General features: G+C 48.5%; 1 protein-coding gene and 1 non-coding gene across 2 annotated transcripts in view; one reads left to right on the forward strand and one right to left on the reverse strand.

Moving 5' to 3' along the window:
- The window catches only part of APPBP2 (amyloid beta precursor protein binding protein 2), a 40,261-nt gene extending 14,233 nt beyond the window's left edge, over positions 1-26,028 (reverse strand). Inside the window, exons 1-8 of the mRNA XM_053274512.1 lie at positions 25,755-26,028; positions 10,901-10,989; positions 9,269-9,420; positions 7,889-8,012; positions 5,803-5,971; positions 4,325-4,414; positions 2,858-2,925; positions 2,665-2,770 (exon numbers count right to left, since the gene is read on the reverse strand). Of these exons, the coding sequence (XP_053130487.1) occupies positions 2,665-2,770; positions 2,858-2,925; positions 4,325-4,414; positions 5,803-5,971; positions 7,889-8,012; positions 9,269-9,420; positions 10,901-10,989; positions 25,755-25,895 (939 nt within the window). The 5' untranslated portion in view covers positions 25,896-26,028. The remainder of the gene's footprint in view (positions 1-2,664; positions 2,771-2,857; positions 2,926-4,324; positions 4,415-5,802; positions 5,972-7,888; positions 8,013-9,268; positions 9,421-10,900; positions 10,990-25,754) is intronic.
- TRNAA-AGC (transfer RNA alanine (anticodon AGC)) lies at positions 5,127-5,207 on the forward strand. The gene has a single exon. It is a non-coding gene; the product is annotated as a tRNA-Ala (tRNA).
- Positions 26,029-27,167: the final 1,139 nt, after the last annotated feature.

Consider the following 27,167-nt stretch of genomic DNA (forward strand, 5'->3'; position numbering starts at 1 on the left):
GCCGAGATTCCGCACAGACTCTGAGGCTGGAGATGGCCCACAGCCACCAGACTAGTAGCCATTGATAGGTCCTCCATGCATCTGTCTAAGGCCCTTTTAAAGCCATCCAAGCTGGTGGCCATCACCACATCCGGTGGCAAGGAGTTCCATAGATTAATTGTGCGCTGTGTGAAAAAGGACTTCCTTTTGTCGATCCTAAATTTCCCAACCTTTAGTTTCATGGGGTGACCTCTGGTTCTAGTTTTGTGAGAGAGGGAGGGAAATTTCTCTCTGTCACAGGCCTCCCGATGAAGAGCATGGGTCAAAGCCCCGCGCATGCAGCCGAACGGACCTCCAAGGGAGGAATGCCACTCCTGAATACTCCCTCGCCCGTTAGGACAAAAATAAAACCACCTTTCTCATCCACACTGTTTGCCCGCTGTGGTTTGCCAACTGCAGGGAGCAAATTGTGGAGTTCACTCACAGGGCTGTCTTTTCAACCCCCACAGCATTCTCCCAGCTCAATCTGCTGTGTGAGTAAAGACCAGGCCACACAATCAGCCAAATCATACCATGCAGTCCTTCCTACAGACCGCATTCCACGGCTGGGCAGTCTTGTATTTCTGAATACATTCTGCACTATGAAAGCGCCCTCCAAACAGTCAGCGAGTGCATAGAGACAGAGGTGTGTGTCTTCAGGGCTGGATTACGGCCTTAAGCTAGGCCAAGCTTTAAAAGGCCCCACAGCACCACAAAAGCATTTCTCATTCTCACAAAAAGGACAAGGAGAAGAGAGAGAATAATGTTTTGTTTTTCCTTGGCAAAAAATGCAACGAGAAACTAATCCTCAAACCAAAATAGATGTCTTGCAAAAAGCCTATTTACACTGGATATACCTTTAAATGAAAAGACATGAAACAAAAATTTATTCATTTACCATATTTATAAACAGCCCAATTTTACTGGTCAATGACCGAAATAAACTTATCTATCTAAACTGCCCAACATATACATCCCAAAGCGGTATACAGCAATCTCACACACACAAAAAAACAAAGTATGAAACAATAGATTATATTTGGAATTTAGACTTTTTTTAAAAATCCAGAGGCTCCTCATGATGTGAGGCCCGAAGCTATAGCTTCCTTAACTTGTGCCCAAATCTGGCACTGTATGTATTACAAAGGACCTGGAGATTCTAGTGATTCCTCTCACTGTTATGCTAGTTTTCCTCCTTGCAGGAAAGTTGGTGGTTGTTTTTGCTTGGGGTGGGGGGAGACCACCTGCAGAAGACCACCTGTCTCCCCCTCCACTGTCTGAAGTGGTCCAATTTATTCTGCCACTGCAGAACTATACCACCTGATTTATAGTTAGACCAAGCCTATGGGTTACTGGACATTTTGGGCAATAGATTTCAAAAGCCTTTCATTTAGACATAATGGTAGAACTGCTACCATTAATAACTGCTCAAACAGACCAGACTGGGCTCATAAACGCTTGGTTTTTTAAAAAAACAAAACAGGAATTTAATCAAGCGGATGTTCTTTGTTCAAAGGCAAGATAAAATGTTACAGTAAAGAGGAAAGCAAACAATTAAACCAACAACTCAACCACATTTAAGTAACATATACAAAAATGATGACGGCGTAATGAAGAGAGGGGTTTGGGTGCATCAAAATATCCAGCAATTGATGGCGTCAGGTTGGAGAAACAAAGAAAAGGATATCAGCATTATAGCAGCCGTGGCAAATTAGAAATATTCACATGTTCAATATTAAACGTTAAATTGCTGCTCATGTGTACAAAAAGCTGGAGCATGGCCGATCACAGTCCATACCCTTTGCAAATTTTATTTTATTTTATTTCTATACCGCCCAAAACTTACGTCTCTGGGCGGTTTACAACCAGATAAAAACAAAAGTAAAACATTAGTTCAAAACAGAAACAGAAAATTTAAAAACATGACAATTAAAACTTTTTTTACACAATATTCTAAAACATTAAAAACAATCAAAACAAAATGAAAGGAATGGACTGGGATAAAGAGTAAACCACTGTACACAGCTACAGGAAGGAACGACTTAGATTACAGAGGCTTTTCTACAGAACTGAAATGTGTTTATCTGATACTGGAAACCAGTCTATGGCCAGAGAAGATGTGGCTGAAGAAAGCCGACTTCCTTGTTCATTGTTAAAGGTGTCGTGTGGGTGAATCAGCTCTTCATTTGGGAATTTTATTTTTATTATATTAATTAAATCCTTGGATCGAAACAGATGCAGCATGTCAGCTGCAAGGTCCGTTCAGTAACTCAGGGCTGCACTACTATGGGCCTCCTGCAGATGCTGTACTACAAAACCCATCAACCCCCGACTATTGGCCACAGTGGCTGGGGATGATGGGAGTTGTAATCCTACAACAGCTGGAGGGCTCAGGTTGTACAGCCTGGGTTTAACTGATTCCACCAGCCAACATTTGGAGACGTGAACGTCTTTCAAAAGCTTCACATCTCTTTCCGGAATGAGAAGGGCACTGGGAACGAAGACAATGTATTTCTAGTGATACTTTCAGTAGAGCACATCCCTACCCATTCCCTTGCGATCAGGAACCATCCAATTCCAAAGACGGAAACACGCAACCACTTCATAGCGTTCAAAATCTAAGAGAAACATGGGCCGGAGCCATACCTGGTAAATAGCCACCGACTGGCATATGTTGTCTACGTTGAGCAAATAAAACCCATAGTCTAGGAGCGTGTCGGAGTATTTGGGGTGTTTGGCTCCAAAATGCTCCCTGGAAGACAAAACCCCACGTCAGAAGCGGCCCACAGAGCAAGACACGGCATCCGGCAGGATTTCTGAACAAGGCTGGCTTACTTACCGCGCTAGATACACGGCGTGTTTTATTAACTGCTCGGCCTTCTTAAATTCACGTTTTACAACACAAGCCTGAAATCAACAGGAAGAGGAAGCACGTGAAATGGGATGAATATTCAAGGCATTCCTGTACACCCTACTGACACTCAGTTCTAGCAGGGCTGTGGCCTCCCTTAAACAACTAACAGTCTTTTCCCCCAGAAGACACCAGGGAGGAGAAGCTGGTCTTGTGGTAGCAAGCATGACTTGTCCCCTTCGCTGAGAGAGAGAAGAGAAAGAGAAAGACAGAGAGAGAGAGAAGAGAAAGACAGAGAGAGAGAGAGAGAGAAGAGAAAGACAGAGAGAGAGAGAAGAGAAAGACAGAGAGAGAGAGAGAGAGAGAGAAGAGAAAGACAGAGAGAGAGAGAGAGAGAAGAGAAAGACAGAGAGAGAGAGAGAAGAGAAAGACAGAGAGAGAGAGAAGAGAAAGACACAGAGAGAGAGAGAAGAGAAAGACAGAGAGAGAGAGAGAGAAGAGAAAGACACAGAGAGAGAGAGAAGAGAAAGAAAGAGAGAGAGAGAAGAGAAAGACACAGAGAGAGAGAATAGCAATAGCAATAGCAATAGCACTTACATTTATATACCACTCTATAGCCGGAGCTCTCTAAGCGGTTTACAATGATTTAGCATATTGCCCCCCAACATTCTGGGTACTCATTTTACCGACCTCGGAAGGATGGAAGGCTGAGTCAACCTTGAGCCCCTGGTCAGGATCGAACTTGTAACCTTCTGGTTACAGGGCGGCAGTTTTACCACTGCGCCACCAGGGGTGCAGAAGACAGAGAGACAGAGAGAGAGAGAGAATGGAGCAGTCGTGGCGAGAGAGAGAGACAGAGAGAGAGAGAGAGAAGAGAAAGAAAGAGAGAGAGAGAAGAGAAAGACACACAGAGAGAGAAGACAGAGAGACAGAGAGAGAGAAGAGAAAGACAGAGAGAGAGAGGAGAAAGACAGAGAGAGAGAGAGAGAGAAGAGAAAGACAGAGAGAGAGAGAGAGAGAGAAACAAAATATTGGGAAAACAAACACACCAGCAGCACTCAGTAATGTTTTGGGAGTGCATTTAATTCTTTTAAATAGTGAATATTTTGTGTAATCTGACCAGTAAACAGTCTTGAACAAGGCCCAATGCATGAGTATTCTATAGGGTGCAGGCTGCTGTTAAAGTGAAGCAGGTCTTGGGTTGGTTAGGATTTGGATGGGAGACCAGCAGGAAGTCCATGTAAGCTCGGAGCTTCCTGAAGGAAGCTGACTATAAAGTAAAATGTAGGTGTTCAGAATACATCTCTTAGAATTTAGATCACAGGCTGCATTACTGGAGAATATGGGGAGGTGTGCAAGAAGGACGCTTTGAATGCTAGTTTGTGTTTGAAGAATGCTCCTTGCAAAAAAGGTGTTAAGGCGGACACGGGTTATTGGTAGAAAGGTTAAACTCACCTTTGAAGCTTGCCGTAAAACATCCACGACAACTTTGACTGGCAAGCCCACTGAAATTTCCTTCATGGCTTCTATACACCACTTGTAAGCCTAAGAATTAAAAACAAAAACCAAAACTCAGAGAGCTCACACCACAAGACCAAGATAAAACCAACATGACCCCAAAAAGGCAGTTCTAAAGTGTCACACTTCCTTAACAATTAAAGTACTGCCTTTTTACAGGAGCTGATGATGGAGGCCCAGATACCGAGGCAGAACCAACACCTGCCATCAAAAACAGGGAGTGGGCGTCCCACTGCCTCCTACAGGGTTTGCCTCATGCAGAAGGTTCCAAGTTCAATCCCTTGCAGCATCCTCATACAGGACTGGGAGAGACTCCTGCCTGAAAGCTGCTGCCAGTCAGTACAGGTAGTACTGAGAAAGACGGACCAAGGGCCTGACTCAGTAAATGGCTGCTGTCATGGTGTGTGTCGGGGAGCACGCGGGGGGGGGGAGAGAAAATACACAATTATGAAGCCTTGTGGTCCTGCCATTTATCTGGTGAGCTCTGGTTGCCTAGTCAAAGGGAACTGGCTGCCCCACTCAAATCCGGCAGGGAATTGACAGACAGTGCTTACGGAAACCTAGAACTTCCTTGAACTTTCCACCGTGGGAAGCCTGTGCTCTAACCAGAGTGTCATGGGAGGAGAGCGGGTCTTGCGGTAGAGAGCCTGAATTGTCCCCTTTGCTAAGCAGAGTCTGCCTTGGTTTACATTTGGATGGGGGACTACATGTGAAGATATCCCAGAAGATATTCCCCTTAGGGGATGGGGCCATAGCTCAGTGGTAGAGCATCTGCTTAGCATGCAGAAGGTCCCAGGTTCAATCCTGGGCAGCATCTCCAGGAGGCGCTGGGAGAGACTCCTGTCCGAAACCTTGGAGAGCTGCTGCCGATCAGTGTTGACAATACTGAGCTAGACGGACCAGGAGTCAGACTCTGTATAAAGCAGCTTCCCATGACAGGTGGTGAGGAGAGGCAGGATTCGAGTGAGGAGCAGAGGAGATGGTTGCCTTGGGGCAAGCAGCTCCAATGACCATGGGGAGGGCTGGCGTGTGTCCGGAGCTCCAGGTACCAGCCGGGAGAGCCTCCGAGTACCAGCAACTGCTTCTCCCACAACGGAGGGCTTCAATACTCTGAGAAGCCTCCCTTCCCCAGCTGGGCCTAACAATGGCAAAGACGAGCTTCCGTTCCCGCAAACTCCAGCGCTTCAGCCCAGCCAAACCCTAATTTTAGCCCGATGCAAATGTTATTTGGCATTGCCTTGTGAGGCACCGTGTCGGTTGCCAAGGCACAGCGAAGCCGGCTTTTGTCTGCCCATGCGCCAGCGTGCAGTCGGCCCACAAGGCCCTTTGTCCAGGAGAAAGGGCCGACCTGTTCCCCGGGCGCCCGTGGAGAAGCTTCCGGGCGGATTCTTTGGAGCCCAGCGGAATCCACTCACCTCGTCGTAATGGCTCTTGGCGAAGAGCAGCGCACACAGCTCGCCGTACAGGGCGGCTTTGTTGGCTTGCTGGCCGTGCTTCGCCAGCTTGTCCATGTACGACTGGGCTAGCTTGAAGGTTTCTTCGCCCAAGTGATATTTACAGTTGCCGTTCCGGACGTGCAGCAGCCTGGAAGAGACGGAAAGGATCTTGCGGCCCCCAGCATGCCAATGGCTACCAGCCAGATGCGTCACTCACACACACACACACACACACCAGAAAACAACACTATGGGGATGCCGTTTCATAGCCAGGAACGAGGGCATGTTGACTCCACAGCAGGCCTGCTAACTTGGGCCCCCCAGCTCTTTTTGGACTACAACTCCCATAATCTCTAGCCACAGTAGTCAATAGCCAGGGATTATGGGATTTGTAGGCCAACATCTGCAGGAGGGCCGGAGTTGAGCAGGCCTGCTCCACAGCAACTGAAGCAGCCTCCGTTCAAGATCAGAGAAGCAAACTCTGCATGCTTGGACAGGATTTGTATGAACATTTCCCCCAGCCCCTGTCGGATATACCTACAAGCTTTTCCCCATCGAAAGTGCAAGGTTCACAAACGACAGGCGGAAGCTGTCAACCACCACAAAATACATAGTTCAGGGGGAAGTCCCCAAGCGGATGCGAAGCTATAAATTACACGCTGGAAACAGGCAAACGAGTCTCGCACGGAAGTCTGGAGCTGTTCCAAAGAGGCCCCGGGTGCCGAACCGCAATTAACGCATTGAAAATGGCATGGCTTTAACCGAACAGGGGGAAACTTGTTGGTTTGTTAAGCTGCTGTTGCCAGAAGGGCCGGGCACATCCCTTCGGTCAGCCGGCCACACAGCGGCGGGAACTGCAGGAAGACGCAGGTAAGCCTGAAGTCAGAACCATTTGAGCGAGTAAGTAAGAAGTAGGTGGAAAACGGGGGCGGGTGGGAACTTAAGCTTTCTGGAGGTCCCCTCGTTTGCCCATCAAGGGCGCACAGGAACCTGTCTTAATACCATGGCCCGATCACCAAGCACGCTGACTCCCCTCCCAGGCTCCCAACACTATTTCTGAGCAAGTAGAGAAAGAAACCAAGGGGTAGTCCCACTGTATTGGTAGGGAACCCGTCTCACGGAGAAGCCCGGCACCTACGATTCCACTGGCCAGCTCGCCCCTGGCGAGCGCCCCCAGCCCACTGGCGAGCAGGATGCCTGGCACCCCACAGATCTCCTCCCCAGAGGTCTCCTTTTCCCGGCCGTTTCTGAGAAGGGAAGCAACAGTAAGAATCCTTTCGGAGCAGTAAGAGAGAGTTCCGCGTGTTTCTTACTGTTTCCATCACCAAGACGCCTTCCCCTCCAAAGCCCTCTGCCTGTGTGCCAGAAAAAGATCAAAGGGAAGAGCAGAAATTGGCGGCGACCAGAAATAAGGGCTGGCTAGTGAGCTACGCCGACATTTGTGGATCCATGCGGGAAAAGTCACTTTGAGTAGGGGCGGGGTGGATGTCTGAGGCAGACTAAGTTCTCTTGCCAGACCTCCCAGAGTGAGCAGACAATGGTGGGAAAGCCCTACCCAACTGCATTTAATAAAAGGTGTTGTTATTTTTAATGTGGCAGGGGATGATGGGAGTTGTAGTACTTCAGCCGGAAAGGATCAGGCTGGCCACCTTGAACGAGCTCAATCAACTAGCACCAGGACAACTTGGTCACTTATTTAAAGCAAACACAGGTCAAGGTTAGGGAAGTGCATGAAACGGTTCGGATTCCCTTTTATGGGCCTCCGAACAGGTTCGAACATCGGGCGGTTCGAAAGGCTTAAAGGCGGGGGTGGGACAACTTTAAGAGCGGGGGAGTGTACCTCCCTGCCACCCCATTCGCTCTACGGAACAGAAGTAGGCGGAAGTAGTACCTCCGCAGGGAGGTATGCTGCCACCCCGCCGGGAGGGGTAAATGCACCCTCCCACGCCCTTAAAGTTGTCCCATCCCTGCCTTCGAACCGGCCCCCACCGATTGAGTGCACATCCCTAATCAAGGTTTCAGTGTGTGAGAGAAACGGAAGCATTTCCGGCCGGGTGGCGCCTACCTCACACAACACTCCACGGCACGGAACCAGTGCAGCATCTCATCGTGAAGGGTGCATAGCTGGAGGCAGGAGAGGAAGACCTTCTCAGCGTCGCTGTACCAACCGGCATCGGAGAGGAACCCTCCTGGAAAGGCAAATGTCAACAAGGGATTTGGCAACCAGGGCACCAGTGCAAGCGAGAAGGGCCCTTCGTCCTCGAGGTGTGCTTCCCATTTCAGCCCTGTATCAACACTCATTGCGCAAGCAAGCTTCGGGTCGCAAGCCAGAGTTTGTACTCTAGATACCGCTGTGTAGGAAGTGGACTTAGACTGAGTCAGACCTTGGCTCCATTTAGCTCAATACTGTCGGCACTGAATGGCAGCAGCTTCTCCAAGGTTGCAGGCTGGTATGTCGCCCAACCCTACCTGGAGATGCTGCCAGGGATTGACCAGGGGACCTTCTGCATGCAAATAAGGTGCTCTTCCACGCAGTTACAGCCCCGGCCCCTAAGGCGGGAGTAGACGGCCTTGGTTCCCCAGCTGCTGTTGGACTACAACTCCCATCATTCCCAACCACAATTTATTGTGGATGGGGATGACGTCGAGAAGTTAGTTTCAACAACAGTTGGGGAACCACGGTTGCCTACCCCTGCTCTAAGAGGAATATCTTACAGCAGACAGTGCTCCCATGTAGTCACCCATCCAAATGCAGACCAAAATGAACCCTGCTTAGCAAAATGGAAACTTCATGCTCACTACTGCAAGGCCAGTGTTCATTAGGAACATAGGAAGCTGCCATATACTGAGTCAGACCATTGGTCCATCTAGCTCAGTATTGTCTTCCCAGACTGGCAGCGGCTTCTCCCAGGTTGCAGGCAGGAATCTCTCTCAGCCCGATCTTGGAGATGCTGCCAGGGAGGGGACTGGGAACCTTCTGCTCTTCCCAGAGCGGCTCCATCCCCTGAGGGGAATATCTTGCAGTACTCACACATCAAGTCTCCAGCTTAGCTAAGGGGACAAGTCATGCTTGCTACCACAAGACCAGCTCTCCTCTCCTCTTCCTTCCCAAAGCAGCTCTCTTCCCTATTTAAAAGACCACACGTATGAATCGGATCATTTTAAAAAAGATCTTCAAGGAAGACCTTTTTCCAGGTGGCCCTGAAATTAACACATGTAGGCGTCCCCACTGAGAGACCTTCTCCTGGTGCCTACTCTATTCACATTTAGGTTCCAGGTATCCCAAGGTTTTAATCAAAGAGTTCACCCGAATGCCTCTGTGATGCCCTCTCTCCCAACACCTTCAAATCCTCCCTCAAAACCCACCTTTGTTCCCCCCACCCCCTCCCTTATGCACCGTTTCCAACAAGCAACCAGCCTCGTGTCCGATTTAACTTGCAATTACCTAGAACAAAGCCAATCTGGATCGCCTTTTCTTTGACCGCAGCGTCCGATTCCGCAATGTAGGAGCACCGCCGACTGAACGAGTAGGCCAAGACCGAGGCCACCTTCACTCCGTGATCCATTAGTGCCTGAAAACAGTGATGAAGGAGGTGCCTGGAAGGGGGAAAGAAGCAGAGGACAGAGTATTTCTCCTGCCCCTCCTAGGGACACAGTGCGCTTCCATCTTAAGGACTATATTCTGAAATGTGGACGAATTCATCAACATCTCCAGAAGAAACCAACTAATTCAGGGCTCAGGAAACCCACCAGTCCACTTGTCCATGATGAGTGAAAAATGAGGCACGGCGAGTGAAAAAATCCTGACCAGTAATGTATCAGCATCGCTTAAGGAACCATATGACGAGTAAAATATACTGTCTGGCGTGTGAACTGAGCCATTTCTTATGCATTTAGAGCTGCATTTTCCTGATACAGTGTCTGCCGGTCTTATTTTTTCTACCAAAAAATAGAGCAAGCGAGGAAAGGAGGAAGCTGGTCCATCTATCTCAGTACTGTCTACACCAGGGGTAGGCAACCTTTGGAATGCCTGCTGCTGTCAAACTACAACTCCAATCACCCCCAAACACAATTTACTGTGGCTAGGGATGATGGGATTTATTTATTTATTTATTTATTTATTTAGTTTCTATACTGCCCTTCCAAAAATGGCTCAGGGAGGTTTACACAGAGAAATAATAAATAAATAAGATGGCTCCCTGTCTACAAAGGCCTCACAATCTAAAAAGAAACATAAGATAGACACCAGCAACAGTCACTGGAGGTACTGTCCTGGGGGCAGTTAGGGCCAGTTGCTCTCCCCCTGCTCAATAAAGAGAAACAACACATTAAAAGGTGCCTCTTTGCCAAGTTAGCTGGGGTGTTGTAGTTGAACTACTGCTGGAGTGTCCAAGGTTGCCTACCCCCCGTCTACACTGACTGGCAGCATCTCTCTAAGCTTTCAGGCAGGGGTTTTTCTCAGCCCCACGTGGAGATGCTGCCAGGGATTGAACCTGGGACCTTCTGTATGCAAAGCAGTTACTCTACCACTGAGCTGCAGTCTCATCCCTTAGGAAGCTGCTGCCTACAGAGTCAGACCATTGGTCCATCTACCTCAGGACTGTCTACACTGGCTGGCAGCAGCTCTCCAAGTTTTCAGACAGGAGTTTTTCCCAGCCATACCTGGAGATGCTGCCAGGGACTGAACCAGGGACGTTGTGCATGCAAAGCAGATGTTCCACCACAGCAGGCACCGAGGGAAGGGGTGATTATCAACTACCACCTGTGTCTCCAAAACATATGTACTTGAGCATCCTGCAAACCCCAGGGACACATTTTCGGGAAAGACAGATGGCTAGGGGGTGGGTGGGATGCTGAAAATGGCCCCTCCCTTCTGCATGCACCCCCCACGTGCAACTCTTATTTGAATCTAGGTGACCCATTTCAACAGGGATGTTAACCGCGCCTGGTGCTTAAATTCCTCCCTCAGAAATTGGTGGGGCTTCAAAAGACTTCACGGTGATTGGATCCCACTCAGTATCCTTTACAAGAAAAAATGGAAAGCCAAGAGCAGACAGCATTTCCAGTGCAGGGTTACCTTTTATCTATAGCTCGGAGCACCTTGGCAAAAACTTCTAGCTCGCAGAATTCACTACCCAGCTGACATAGTCGGCCTTGTTGGTAAAGCTGGAAGGAGAAAGGGGGGGAAAGGCAGGTTATGCACGTTCTAAGCGACAGAGATACAAATATAAACACAGGACACCTTCTTAGCACACCCCTCATGGAGTATCTGAGCCTGGCTGCTCCTATGAAGAACCCAACATTTTCGCTTCTTATTCCAACGCTCACTGATGAAACACAAACCAAGCCACTAGCTTATGAGGTCCCACCACCTCCTAGTGCGGATTCTGCAATTAATCAACACATCCATTTTTGATTAACACCTGACTGAAGTTCTCTTCCATCGGTAAGAAAAATAAGGAAGAGACACGGATGCCATGGCCAGGCTGGAGGGGAAGAGCCAAGGGACGGGCCGTTTCCCCAAACTGCTCATGCTCCATAACCAACATCTTGCAAGCTGGCTGTCTATTTATGAGGTCGTTCATACAGATGTGCTCTGGAGGGTTCAAATGCTACAGGATCGCCACCCCCCTCCCGTCTTCCTTTCATGGTTTTTTTGGTTTCGCACCTACATGCCCACACACAGATATTCATGCACACTGCCAGTGATCTCACAGGACGCACATCACACCTAAGCCACTCATCAGCCATGCTGAGACTTTATTTATTACATTCCTATACTGCCGTATCCATCCAAGGGTTCTGGGCGGTGTGTAACAACCAAACACAAAAACCACAATTTAAAACAATCGGCTTACCACAATATAAACACCTATTTAAAAAAACACATTTAAGAACGTTTGGAAGGTCAGGCCAAACAAGTAAGTTTTCAGGGCTCCGAAAACATTCAGAGTTTATAGGGTGCAAGTCGCAATATATTTCTAGAGGTGGGTGGTAGCCACAAACTATGGAAGCCGTTCGCCCTCTCTTACACACTCAAGTTGCCCACTTAAAGTGACTCGTAGTAGGACGGCTTTTTCAAAAATAAGGACTTGACAGATTCATAGAAGGTAGACCCACCAATGGATAGTCACATGGTCTGGGAGAGGAGAGCAGGTCTTGTGGTCACAAGCATGACTTGTCCCCTTAGCTAAGCAGGGTCTGTCCTGGTTGCACATAAATGGGAGACTAGAAGTGTGAGCCCTGGAAGAGATTCCCCTCAGGGGAGGGAGCCGTGCTGGGAAGAGCAGAAGGTTCCGAGTTCCCTCCCTGGCAGCATCTCCCAAGATAGGGCTGCGAGAGACTCCTGCCTGCAACCTGGGAGAAGCCGCTGCCAGTCTGTGAAGACAATCCTGAGCTAGATGGACCAAGGGTCAGACTCAGTATGTGGCCGCTTCCTATGTTCCTATATTTAAGAGAGTGCAGATTAAACCGCTTTAAGAAGATTTGTATTGAAAGGAAGTCTAGGAACCTAGCAAGCTGCCTTTTACTGAGTCAGACCATTGGTCCATCTAGCTCAGTATTGTTTGTACTGACTGGCAGCTGCTTCTCCAAGGTTGCAGGCAGGAATCTCTCCCAGCCCTACCTGGAGACTGAACCCAAGACCTTCTGCAGGCCAAGCAGATTCTCTTCCACCGAGCTACGGCTTCAACCTTTAAGGGGAATATCATACAGAGCTCACATGTATCCCCCAATCCAAATGCAAACCAAAGCAGTATCTGCTTAGCAAAGGGGATAATTCATACTCACTGCCACAGGATGAGCTCTATAAATAGTAATTGTTGCTGCAGCAGTAGTAGTGAGTCGTTTTCCTTCTGAATACCACCTGATGCTGGGGAGAAACAAGGAAGAAAGGATCTTCATGCCTGATTTCTGAGTTCCCAAAATTATTATTATTGTTGTTGTTGTTTACACAGTCAGTGTTATTGACAGGTTTGTTTTATCCAGACATTGAGTCCTTCCCAAGGACCTAGGATGGCTGAATTATTATTATTATTATTATTATTATTATTATTATTATTATTATTAACTAATTATTATTATTATTATTATTATTATTATTATTATTAGTTTACACAGTCAGACAGGTGTTATTGACTGGTTTGTTTCATCCAGACATCGAGTCCTTCCCAAGGACCTGGGATGGCTTAATTTTATTGTCAGTTGTTATAGATATCGTCGCAGAATATAGGCTGTTCCCAGTAAAGCTGCTTTTTGTAACTGGCTGATGGTGATTTCTGTGGCCCCGATGGTGTTGAGGTGCTCTTCAAGGTCTTTTGGAACTGCACCCAGGGCGCCAATTACCACGGGGATTATTTTGGTCTTTTTCTGCCACAGCCTTTCAATTTCAATTTGTAGATCTTTGTATTTGGTGATTTTTTCTATTTCTTTTTCTTCTATTCTGCTATCCCCTGGTATTGCTATGTCGATTATTTTGACTTGTTTTTCTTTCTTCTCAACTACAGTGATATCTGGTGTATTGTGTGGCAGATGTTTGTCTGTTTGTAGTCGGAAGTCCCATAATATTTTTACATCTTCATTTATTATATTATTATTATTATTATTTCGATTTAATAATTAATTCAAAAAGCATCTGGTTGGACTCTACGGATGCTTGGTCCGATCCAGCAGGGTGGTTCTTTAACTAAGTGAAAACCTAACCCTCTCTTTGTTTCTTTCCACCATCACTGTTTTCGACCAAGGCCGTTTCCTCCTTAATAGGGAGGAGGGGAAAGGAACTTGATGACATACAAAAAAAATAGTGTTTTCGACTGTACATCCCTTGCTCTTTGTAACACTAGTGAGCCTTTCGGCCTCAAAGGCTTTGTTCCTGTTCAGCTTGGCGAGAAACGCATATGCTATACTTCCTGATTTTTATGGAGTACAAGCCACCAGCCACCAGGGGGGAAAACACACCCTTGTTTACTACATTGTACACTCTCCTGCAACTCAACGGCGTGCTCAGTTCTGACAAAAAATGAAATTTTAAGAGCTACTGTCAAGGAGTATCTTCTGGCAGTCTTTTATCCCAGCAAAAGATAAAAGGTTTGGGCTTTTTCTAAGTGACACAATATAACAATATTTGCATTTTGTTTTCAGTTCAGGCCTGCAAATAATGAATCACATAGTGAAGAAGAAATCGCCCCTTGGCGATCAGGCAAGTTCTGACCAAGTGGCAGGTTCAAAACAGACATCAGAGTAAACTGTGCGCTGTGCTAGCCCCGGTTTAGAATCCAAACCATGGTTCCAGCTTTCCTACCATGGTTTGGTAGGAAAGGATATTTAGAAAGCCTTGGAAAGGATATTGAGACGCCATGACGTGTCTATACCTACAAAGATTAGAATAGTTCAGACCATGGTTTTTCCCGTGGACACTCTAAGGATGCGAAAGCTGGACTTTGAAGAAGCAAGATAGGAAAAGCATTGATGCTTTTGAACTTGGGTGCTGGAGAAGACTTTTGAGGAGACCATGGACAGCCAGGAAAACAAACAAATGGATCACAAGACAAATCAATCTAGAATTTTCATTCAAGGCACAAATGACCAGGCTCAAACTATCATAGTCTGGACACATTATGTGAAAACCCAGCTCCCTTTGAGACGTTCATAATGCTGGGGAAAGTTGAAGGGAAGAGAAGAAGAGGACGACCAGCAGCCAGGTGGATGGACTCGATTACGACAGCAATGAATAGACCACTGAGAGACCTTAAAGGCCAAGTGGAAGACAGATCATCCTGGAAAGAATCTATCTATGTGGTCACTAAGAGTCAACACTGACTCGAAGGCATCAATCAAACAATCACTATGGTTTCAAACCATGGTTTCAAGACTGCCTACTTCCATTTTCTGTCTGCTCAACACTCCCGTCATCACAGGCCACAGCTAGTGAAGTGGAAACAATAACCGTCACTATGGTTAGCACACGCCATGGTCTGCAAACCCTAGTCTCAAGTTCTGCTTTGCCCTCTGGTGGCAAAGTATAGCTTCAGACATCATGCAGAGCCATGGTTAATCTTCCTTAGCCATGGTTCAACATGATTTCTGGAAGGAGCCATGGATTTAGATTCTGCTTTCAGACTGTGGATGAGCCAAACATATATTGGTACATGTGGGCAGGTGAGCTAGAAATTAAAAGAATATGTTTGAAAATGTATGACCTGGAAATGTTAAAAAGATTAAGTATGGATAATTAGCGCGCACACACACACATACGGCCTATCGTTAACCAGGCAAAGTCATTCTGCGTAGATTACACTTCTAGGCAAGTTCAAGCCATCAAATCAATCAAACAGAATGTCTTATTAATGCACTTGGAAAATGGAAGTCACAGAACAGTTTGAAATTTGTAGGATTCCAACTTCAACCTTTATTCATTTTATTGAACAATCATCATATATGGTAAATTTGAACCATAATAAATTTTAATCGGTGGAAGATCTTCTGCTTCTCTTGTGATCATTTTGGAGTTTCTGATCTGATTAGAGTGTTAGAAATCTGTCAAGAACAAGTTACATTCAGGATTTCTTCTAAAAAGTTAAAAAAAATTGAAATAAAATAAACCCTTCCCCCAGCATATTCCAGTGTAAGAAATAGTGCATTCAAATTGTATATGCAAAAATTTGGTCTGTGTAGGTAATCATGAAGTATGACTTGATTTCATGCAAACCAACCCACCCACCCACCCTTCAAAGTATGTAATAGATACAGATAGATGGGTTTGGCTGGAAGTATATTAAATGTTATACTGCAAAACTAACTTTGTTTTCCAAATGTAAGTACTCCAGCATTTCAGCTTGGCAGGCCTAGAAAAAGAGACTCGATTCCAGGGATTTTTACTGCTGGTTTAGATAGCCAGAAGCAACGCTGGATGATGTTGTAATTACACACCCGAAGTGTTTATAGAGCACCCTATCACCTATTAAAAATCTCCACAGGGCTGTGGCAACCTTTGATCCAGACGGCCAACCCAATTGGTCAGCTGCCAACTTGCCCTTGATGGTGGTGGGGAATTCCCTCAAAGGCTGCTAAACTTGAGGAAGGCTGGAGAACTTGTTTACTTGAAGTCTTTGCTGGTCTGTGAGGGGTGGCAGAGAGAGAATAAGAATATATACACACTACACACTTAAATGGCACATCGGGGAAATAACTTGACTAGCAAGCCAGAGGTTGCCTGTTCAAATCCCCACTGGTATGTCGAGGGAAACACCTCTATCGGGCAGCAGTGATATAGGAAGGTGCTGAAAGGCATCATCATCTCATACTGCACGGGAGATGGCAATGGCCAACCCCTCCTGTATTCTACCCAAGACAACCAACAGTGCCAGGAGTCGATACACCGACTCGACGGCACACTTTACCCTTACACTTCGCCGAAAGGTGGAGAAGTGATGAAGGAAGAGATACATCATCAGAACAAAGAGGATAGGCATGACCCACGCAAAATGGAAGACTTCAAATCCTGCAATGCCGAATGCACTAACATAGGAGCAAATCCCAACCAACTCAATGGGGTGTGCTTGCAAGCACACAGGGAGCTGTCTTATGCAGAGTCAGACCACTGGTCCATCCCGCTCAGTCTCATCTACACTGACTGGCAGCAGCTCTCCAAGGTTCCAGGCAGGAGTCTTTCTGCCAGCCCTACCCGGAGGTGCAGCCAAGGATTGAACCTGGGACCGTCTGCATGCAAAGCAGATGCTCTACCTCCAGAGACGAAAGTTTGGGAGGTATACAACTTAAATAAATAAAGACAGGATCCTTCTTATCTCTCCCTAGAGAGGAGAGCTAGTCTTATGGTAGCAAGCATGACTTGTCCCATTAGCTAAGCAGGGTCTACCCTGGTTGCATTTGAATGGGAGACTAGAAGTATGAGCCCCGTAAGATATTCCCCTCAGGGGATGAAGCCACTCTGGGAATAGCAGAAGGTTTCAAGTTCCCTCCCTAGCTTCTCCAAGATAAGGCTGAGAGAGATTCCTGCTTGCAACCTTGGAGAAGCTGCTGCCAGTCTGTGAAGACAATACTGAGCTAGATAGACCAATGGTCTGACTCAGTATATGGCAGCTTCCTACGTTCCTATGTTCCTCAAAGGTTACAGAGGAAGCTGCCTTCTACTGAGCCAGACCCTTGGCCCACCTAGCTGAGTACTGTCTACACTGACCGGCAGCAGCTTCTCCAAGGTTGCAGGCAGGAGTCTCTCCCAGCCCTACCAGGGACTTTCTGCATGTAAGCAGATGTTCTTCCATCCCTGAGCACTCACTTGTGGTCATCCCCTAAGGGGGGAATATCTTCTGGCACTCGCATGCAGTCCCCCTCCAAATGCAAACCAGGATGGATCCTGCTTAGCCAAGGGGACAATTCAGGCTCCCTGCCGCAAGACCAGCTCTCCTCCGCGATGGCGAAAGCAACCCATCGAACAGAGGGGGTAATCTCAACACGAGGAGCAGCATGTGAGGCCACATCCACGCTCCCAACTCCTTGGGACGAACCGTGGGGTGGGCCCATGTAGCAGGCGGACACATTTAGAGGGGACACAAAGCAACATATTCAGCAACCCCGACTGTGGCGTGACTGGGCTCTGTAGTGGCCAGGAACCATGAAATAAATGGACCTACTATTGAGCGGCAGAAGCCTTGAGTTGCCTGCTGCCTCGGCTCAAAGGCTCCAACTGTTTGAAATATGTATCAAGGGGCTTGGCGCGTAAATGGCCTGTTTTGCTCACAAGGAGCGAGCTGTCCGGGCGTGTGCTTTGGTCTTTTTCGCCCAGCAATCTCGACTGACTGCAACTAAACCTCTTCCCTTAAAGAGCCAGGAGCGTATTTACACTTTGTGGATCCTGGGTAGAATTAGGCACATCGGGAGCAGCTTTCTATCGAGTCAGACCCTGGGTCCATCTAGCTCAGTACTGTCTACACTGACTGGCAGCAGCTCTCTGAGGTTGCAGGCAGGAGTCTCTCCCAGCCCTACCTGGAGATGCTGCCAGGGGCTGAACCGGGAACCTTCTGCACGCAAAGCGGATGCTCTGCTCCTCAGCTGCAGCCTCATCCCCTAAGGGGGATCGCAGCACTCACACGTCATTTCCCATCCAAATGCAAAGCAAGGCAGACCCTGCTTAGCTAAGGGGGCAATTCAGGCTGGCTACCGCAAGACCAGCTCTCCTCTCTGGAATGAGCGGCACTGACCCCTACAACCAGCCCCAGAATCCTCCCCAATGTCAAGAGGATGCATGTCAGGAAAAGGTAGCAAAGGTTCGCGGTTAGGAAGATTCAGACCTGCAACATGCCATGGAAATACTTGAACCAACAATAACTTCACTGTTGCTTGGACATCTCAAGGCTGCATCATGTGACTGCCGGGGGTGGGGGGGAGAAGAGGAGGAAACAAGAATTCCTGGCCTCAAGCGCAGATGCCGAGAGCACAGATGTCCACTTCTCAACTGTGAACCCAAGCGCTGACATTTCACAAGCTCTTAAGGCATCCGCTCCGTGCCAAAAGCCTACAGGCTAATGGCAAAGGCTGCGAGAGGGTCTCCAAAACCCATCAGCTCAGCTAAGGGGTGACAGTGACACACCCTCTTGCAAGAGCAATTCTCCGACCCTACCTGGGGGAGAAGCAGAGCATCCCGTCTCAGAGGAAGTCTATCTCCCCGAACACATGCTGGGGACAGAGAGCAGGAGAGGGCCACTGCCTTCACGTCCCTGTTGGGACTGTCCCAAAGCACCAGTGGAAAGATGATGAGATGGGCCTTTTATGTTCCTATGTGGGTTCACCAAGTCTCAACTTAAGTTTGGAGAGGGGGAGAATAGTACATGAGCCAGGCCAACAATTTTTGGTCATCAGTACCACTACGGATGCTCATCGTGATTTCTGGCGTCTACCCCCTTCAAGACAGAGAAGAGGTGCCAGCTTTGTTGCATTTACAGCTAGCTATGTGCTTTTAACTCCTTCTTTATCCTGCCCCCCCACCCCATCAGAGTAAAATTGCAGTCATCTTTGCTGAGGAAAGGGTTAGGGTAACAATGAACCAACTGCTGCACTCTGCCCCTCCACGGGGTCATCTTTGGAGGCAATTCCTGCCCATTCTAATTTCCATTCCTCTCCCCATCAATAAAACGTTAGCGTAGTGTCTGTGTTTTTCAAACTTTTAAAAGCTTTTAAGACACCATTGCAAATTTGACCGCGGCAGCACGCCTGACGGTCAGGATGATAACACGCGACACTGCAAGTGGGAAATCTTGCAATGTTATTGCCTCTTTCCCAACTCTAGGGGTTGAAGCCTTGTTTTAAAAAACCACAAGGACAATTCCCACCCCCATCCCCCATGGAACTGGCCACCCCAGCTGGCTAATGAACTTACTAGGAGGCAAAAAAGGAGGTCAAGGAAGCCTGTAGCTGCTTGGAGAAATATATTCCTTTCGGCACAATGCAGGAAGAACACAGGTGCACATCTTCATTTGGTTTCTTTTCTAGCTGTCGGGAAAAATCCAGGCCAGCCCCTATCTAGCTAACCAGACTTTAAAAGAATCCCTCAAAAGTAGGTCACATTTTTAGTTCTTTTTCCCAAAGCTGAAGTGCAAAAGACAGTGGCAACAGCAGAACTACCTGTGACTTATCTCTACCAAGAAATGCACGACTATAGTTGCACACTATCACAGACTGGATCAGGAGTGTGAATTGAAAATATTCTCGCCGCTTATACCACACAGCTAAGGGTTTAAGACGCTCGAGTCATCAACACTGGGGGAGGAACGGCACGGGATGCTGAAGAAGGGATAGAATCGAAGAAGCCAGAAAGCAATGTCGTGGAACCTTTAGGGGACAGTGGTGATCAAATCCAGTATGCAGAAGGATCTCGTTTCGCATATCCGTGATTTTTGGTGGAGAGGGAGAGTGAAGAAAGAAGAAAAGGAGTGCTGGCATTTCTCTGTGCCAATCTCCGACTGCTGCAGCTCTCATAGACTAACTTTTTTTTAATGGCCACCAGTTTGGATGGCTTTAAAAGGGACTTAAATTCCAGGTGAATGGTTTCGCAGAGGGCGTGACAAATCCCAAGCGCCAGGGAGCTGTGGCACCTAAAAGGTTAATCTTGGCGTCTGGGCTAGGTATCCAGAGGTGCAGTTATTTAATAAAACCGCGATTTGCCACAGACAGCCGGGTTTCTGTTCTAAGTATATTACAGATAAAGGGGTGTCAGTCACTAAACCCAGTAATTTTGTCAAGGGCACACGGCCTACTTTGGGGCTGGCTCCTAGCGCTAAAGAAAATTTGCTGAGGCCCGATTGAGCAGGTGAATGAATGAGAGCCCCCAAGAAAATATGAAGTGGCTCATATGGAGAATCCAACTAGCCCGGCCTTCTGTTTCCAGCAACTGCTGACCAGAGAAGCAAGGAGTGGAAGCATCAGCCTCTCTTCCCCGGGGCCTGACAAATCCCAGGTGCCAAGGAGTCTAGAAATTTAACCTACCACTAAGACATTCAGAAGCAGAGCTATTCAATACAACCCAGCCTTGCTCTGCTCTACATATGTGTAAAGGAGATAAAGTGAACCCCAACTTGCCCTGCAGCCTCCACCATGTAAATCACTAAGTCCAATAATTGGGTCAGTCCCGGCTCCTATATTTTTGGCTGATGCCTAGATCCCAAGGACATTTGTCAAGGTCTGCTCTTCCTTTTCTTTGAACCTACCATCAGGGTTTTTTTTTAAAGATATACTGCCCCTGTGCTGGAATACCTGCGTACCAGTTTGAAATCTATGCTCTTCCCAGAGCGGCCCTATCATCCCCTAAGGGGAATCTCTTGCAGTGCTCACACATCAAGTCTCCCATTCAAATGCAACCAGGGTGGACCCTGCTTAGCTAAGGGGACAAGTCATGCTGGCTCCCTCCTCTCTAAATCTATTATCTGTAACTTAGGAACATAGGAAGCTGCCATATACCGAGTCTGACCCTTGGTCCATCTAGCTCAGTATTGTCTGCACAGACTGGCAGCGGCTTCTCCAAGGTGGCAGGCAGGAATATCTCTCAGCCCTCTCTTGGAGATGCTGCTAGGGAGGGAACTTGGAACCTTCTGCTCTTCCCACAGCAGCTCCATCCCCTGTGGGGAATTTCTTACAGTGCTCACACTTCTAGTCTCCCTTTCATATGCAACCAGGGCAGGGCTGTTGGTTCCCTTTTTTTCTTTCTGGGTGCTCAATGTGTTACACAAGCCCACTAGAGACTAGTAAAAGTTTCCATGGGCCAGTAATTTTAGAAAGTTTACTGCACGTTTGCTTTTAATTGACTTCAGCGTTTTCTGGTCTTTTGAGTTTTTCTCCACCATCTCAATAAAGCTCATCGCTTTAATCATGAGAGCTAGAAATATAGGGCAGGATCCAGTCGATTAGTCATGACTAAGACCATTGAAATTAATGGGGCTTACATGATTCATGGTCACCTTAAGTGGCACAGCAAGGAAATGCTTGACTAACAAGCAGAAGGTTGCCAGTTTGAATCCCCGCTGCTACTATATCGGGCAGCAGCGATCTAGGAAGATGCTGAATAAATAAATTATGGAATAATACCCCTGCTGAGTAAAGAGACACCCTCTGAAGTGGTGGTTCTCTTGTCTTTAGCAGGGGAGAGAGCACCTGGCCCCATCCAACACCAACACAGAATCCCTCCACTGGCTGTTGTTGGTGTCTGTGTGTGTGTTTTTAGATTGTGAGCCCTTTGGGGACAGGGAGCCATCTTATATATGTGTTTATTTTTCTATGTAAACTGCTTTGAGAACTTTGGTTGAAGTTTGGTTGAAGTATATAAATATTTGGTTGAAGTATATAAATATTGGTAGTTCAGCAACATCTGAAGTACACAGGTTGGGAACCCCTGCCTTAGGACGATGAGCACTCCGTGGTAGAGCAGCTGCTTTGCATGCGGAAGGTGGCAGGTTCAATCACCAGCAGCCTCTCTAGGTAAGGCTGGGAGAGAAATTCCTGCCTGAAACCTTGGAGAGCTGCTGCCAGTCAGTGTAGACAATCCTGAGCTAGATGGACCAGTGTTCAGACTCAGTATGAGGCCGCATCCTATGCTCCTGCTCATTGCTCTGCTTCTTGAAACAGCAGCTGCACCACACAGAGACGGGAGCGAACTTACAAAACGGAGTGCCTCCCGCCTGAAACCTTGGGGAAGTCACTGCCTGTCCGTGTGGACAATCTTGTAGGGATGTGCACGAACTGGTCTGGAGGGCATGTTGGAGGCCTCCGGACCGGTTCGGAGCTGGACCAGTCCGGCGGTCTGGTACCGAGGGGGGTCTACCTTTAAGGGCGGGGGGGGTAGAACTTACCCCTCCCGCCGCTCTTCCCCCTCCGGCGCTGTAGTTTATAGCGAAGTTTTTGGGGCGGCAGCGTTCCGCGCTGCCGCCCCTGTCCCCGTCGTTGCCTGGAAGCCTTTGTAATAGCAGCACGCATGCGCGTGTGGCGGCGCACGTGTGTCTGTTGCCGCCGTGCACACGCGCGCCGCCACGCGCACATGTGTGCTGCTATTACAAAGGCTTCCAGGCAACGACGGGGGCAGGGGTGGCAGCGCGGAACGCTGCCGCCCCAAAAACTTCGCTATAAACTACAGCGCCGGAGGGGGAAGAGCGGTAAGTTCTACCCCCCCGCCCTTAAAGGTAGACCCCCCTCGGTGCCGGTCCGGACCATGCACATCCCTACAATCCTGAGCTAGATGGACCCAAGATTTGACTCGATATAAGGCAGCTTCTTACGTTCCTAATATCACTATACTGCTCTGGTGCAATGGTCAGCAAGATCCATCCGAAGCCCTTGACTGCTTACACAGATCTTCACAGCAGGCCATGAACATACGGAGCAATTTGCGATCATTACCTCATTCATGATCCCCATTTTACAGATAACATGCTGAGTGTCAGCCTAGCTTGCCCAAGGACATGGTTATAACCAGAGCTGGGATTTGAACTCTGGTGTCCTCTCTCACGGGTGATACCAGCACTAAGAAATCTCCATTGTACGTTTCTCATGAGCAAACATCTGAGGATACACCTTTCACTGCAGAAGCTAATGGAATGGAACCAGATGGATGAGCCTCTCTGCCCAGAGGTACGTTTTTCTACCCATCCACCTACACCCAACACATAAAGGAAGCCACAGCCAACCTGAAGCAGAGGACAGGTGCACTGCGTGGGAATCCCGGCCATATATGAAAGCACCAGAAGCCATTACAAATGCATACTCTGCATGCACAAGACCTACGAAAATGTGTGAAAGTGGAATTATTTGCTTTGCTTATCCCAGCAAGCCAAGCAAATTCGACATTATGAATATGGCTTTCAGCCAAAGTATGGCTATTTCCCTTCCTCTCTACTAGCATAGATTTCCCTGTTCTCGGACTAAGCTCATCCTTCAGTTCCATCCCACCAAGCAACGGCTTCAATCTCTAGTGCAGAGACACATTTCTGCCACCAAAAGAAGAGAGCACTTTAGTAGAGGACACAGCATTCAAACAGATTGTCAGTTGTGGGGGAGAACAGCGAGTTAGAAGACAACGTTCCTTGAAACAGAACTTGGTCTTTGCCCCAACATTATCTAGAAAGCTCTGATTTTCCATTTTCCGCCCGTACAACATATTTAAGGTAGAGGGCATCTGGAAGTGACTTAAATGGATCACATTAGAGCATTTCTCCTATTTGACTGTCCTTCTAGACTAGGTCAGTACTGAAAGCAGAAGGGAGGAGAAAAACAGGATTATCAAGGCATACTTTATCACTCGCACAGCGAAGAATGAAAAATACATATACACACACGTCCATACCCGTGACAACCAAAACACATCAACTATTATCCTCTCTGCCTCATTAGAGGCACTAGTACAGTACTATGCCATCCCAAACTTTATGGCTAAACATATCTTTCCTCAAGAGCGGGCATCTTTATAACCAGGAACTCTTGTTTTTTTTTAAGTAATACTGCATCGTTATACAGCAATTATTATTTTTTTAAAACCAAGACAATAAGCATCAAAGAATGAAGCAACAGAGTATGAGAGACCCACAGCACTGACAATATACTAACAGCTAGCTATTCTCTAGGAAAAGATTCCAACTTGCAAAGGTCAGCGTGGTGTAGTGGCTAGAGTGCTGGACTAGGACCGGGGAGACCTGAGTTCAAGTCCCCATTCAGCCATGATACCTCTGGGCCAGTCACTTCTCTCTCAGCTTAATCTACTTCACAGGGTTGTTGTGAGGAGAAACTTAAGTATGGAGGACACCGCTCTGGGCTCCTTGGAGGAAGAGTGGGATAGAAAGTGTAATAATAATAATAATAATAATAATAATAATAATAATAAAATAAAGTTGATGGGGCAAAGTTGCGGGTGGGGGGAGTGTTCAAAAGGCCCACTCTGAATGTGTACGTGGTTTGCAAAAAGCAGAGTTTGGGAAAGACAAAAAAACAGACTTCTCCGTGATGGGATACAAAACACACAAGCCTTCAGCCAAAATGGAAAAAGATCATCCTTAACCGAAACCTAAAGAGATAATCCTTATCATCAAAAGCATCTCAGTTCCACAGATAAAACTTGGAGGAGTACTCTATAGAGTCCACACACAGATCAGCACTGTGTAGCTAGAGAGTACAATACCGCACTGTCAAGCATTCTGTTCTCTGGGAGGAGAAACACACACAACCAACATGACACTCGTACCCACAACCATTTTGAGTGAGGACTTTTGATAAGAACAGGCTTGAAGACAAAACTTCTCCCCTGAACAAGAGTCTCTTCCCTTTGCAGTTGTGACTGGGAGAAGAAAAATATGCATTAGCCACTCGGGGGCCCCTATATGCCGGTTATTGCTTCTGACCCACAACTGCACAGCCCCCACCCCCACCCCGCCCCATTACATGCAAAAGGCCTGGTTTAAAAGGACCCCACACTGCAATAAATAGCTCTTTGGGAAGAGTGTAAGGCAGGACAGACCACAGAATAGAATAACTAGGAAAAGTAGCTTTGGAGGGGTGAGGGGGGGGGATATAGCTTCAGAGGGATGCAAAGATGAGGTGGGTGCAAGAGATTTCTTTGGGGGGGCTTGCTTAAGGGCGATGCAAAGAAAGGGTAAATTCTGAAGGGAGCACACTTTAGAGGGGTGGTTTTTTGGGGGGGGTTCTAATGGAGGGAAATATCCTATGGCACTGGGTTGCTCTCAAGGAGGAGGAGGAGGAGACCAGATCTGCAGTGTGGTGCCCAAAGGGGCACTCACCCAAAGTTCAGTGAGGTTTTTTTGGGGGGGTGCAAGTTATATGAGGGGTGGGTGGGCAAAGTGCTCCCCATAAGTGGATGGGGCAGCCCCCCCCCACTTCCCAGAAGAGGTGGCTCAGCTTCTTGGGAGTGGGGACAAGTTGCACTGTGCAAAGGAAGGGGGGTGGGGGCAAGGAAGGGGGGGGCTGCAGAGCAGGAGTCGAGCCCCTTTCCAGGTGTGTGTGTGTGTGGTCCTTGGGTTGGAGAGAAGCAGGCCACACTCCAAGGGGAGGGGGCAAAACAAGGCTGCAGGAGTGGGGCAAGCTGGTGGGTGGGGGGCTCCTTTTTTCAGGAGGGTGGAGGGCCCAGAGAGGGGCAGACACAGCCAGGCGGTGTGGGGGGGGGAGGTGGCCAATGGTGGGGAGTGCATTTGCGGGAGGAGGGGCAGCTAAAGCAGCAGCAGCACGCTGAAGGGGGGTGGCTCGGGGTGCCCCCTCCCCGGGTGGGTGGGGAGGAGTGTGAGGCGCGCACCCCACCCCACCCCGACCCAGCCAGGCAGCAGGAGGCCCTCCTCCTCCTCTTCCTCAGTCCTGCTCCCCCCCCCCGAGGTCCGGGGCCTGGTGCCCCCTTCTCTCTCCCCCCCCCCGCGGCGCGCCCCTCCGCGGACCACCTTGTAGTAGACGTCGAACTGGATGTTCTCCGGCAAGGAGCGGATGTCCCTGCGGCGCGCCCGGCCGTAGCTGTCGACCACGGCCGAGATGGCGGTGTTGTAGAGCGTCTCGGGCACCCACTCCAGCTCCACCGCCGCCATCTTGCCGCCCAGCAGCAGCAGCAGCCAGCCAGGGAGGGGAGGAGCGAGCGCGGCCCCGGCCCCCGCCTCCCGGCCCTCCCCGCACGCGCGGCCGCGGCCTCAGCGGAGCAGCAGCGGCAGCTCGACGGGCCGCCTGTCCCTGTGCTGCTGGGCCTCAGGCCTGAACCCGCCTCCCCCCCGGCGGCCTTCCCCCTCCTCCTCTCCTCCCGCTCGCTCCGCCCAGCCCAGCCAGCCGGACGGAGGAGAAGCGCTGACGCCGCCTTCTGCCCCCCTCAGTGGGCCGGACGGGCTCGCTCGCTCCCTGGAGGGCGCCGGCCTGCCTGCCTGCGCCCGGGAGGCGACCTCGACAGGGGAGGCCGCGGGCCTCTGCCCCCACCCCGGCTCGGTTCTTCTGTGCCTCTTCCCACCACTACCCCCCTTGATCCTCTGACCCCTTGTTTTTCTTTCCCTCTGCCGGACTAGGACCGGGGAGACCCGAGTTCAAATCTCCCCATTCAGCCATGAGACTTGCTGGGTGGCTCTGGGCCAGGCACTTCTCTCTCAGCCTAGCCTACTTCACAGGGTTGTTGTGAAAGAGAAACTCAGGTATGTAGTACACGGCTCTGGGCTCCTTGGAGGAAGAACGGGATATAAATGTAAAATAATAATAATAATAATAATAATAATAATAATAATAATAATAATAATAATAATATAAAGGTAAAGGCCACCATGCTACTGTAAGAACGTAAAAACATAAGAACAGCCCTGCTGGATCAGGCCCAAGAAGGCCCATCTAGTCCAGCATCCTGTTTCACACAGTGGCTCACGAGATACCAAGGGGAGCCCACAGGCAAGAGGTGAAGGCAGGCCCCTTCTCCTGCTGTTGCTCCCCTGCAACTGGTATTCAGAGGCGTCTTGCCTCTGAGGCTGGAGGTGGCCTATAGCCCTCTGAGTAGTAGCCATTGATAGCCCTGTCCTCCATGAATCTGTCTTAGCCCCACAAATCCATACAAGCTGGTGGCCATCACCACATGCTGTGGCAGAGAATTCCATAGATGAATTATGCACTGGGTGAAAAAGTATTTTCTTTTGTATTTCCTAAATTTTCCAGCCTTCAGTTTCATGGGATGGCCCCTGGTACTACTGTGTTGTGAGAGAGGGATAACAATTTATTTCTGTCCACTCTCTCTATTCCATGCACAATTTTATACACCTTTACCATGCCTCCCTGTAGGAGGCCTCACTTTTCCAAATGAAAAAGCCCCAGATGCTGTAGCCTAGCCTCACAAA

Source organism: Hemicordylus capensis, chromosome 12 (genome assembly GCF_027244095.1).
Source record: "Hemicordylus capensis ecotype Gifberg chromosome 12, rHemCap1.1.pri, whole genome shotgun sequence".
Lineage (NCBI taxonomy): Eukaryota > Metazoa > Chordata > Lepidosauria > Squamata > Cordylidae > Hemicordylus > Hemicordylus capensis.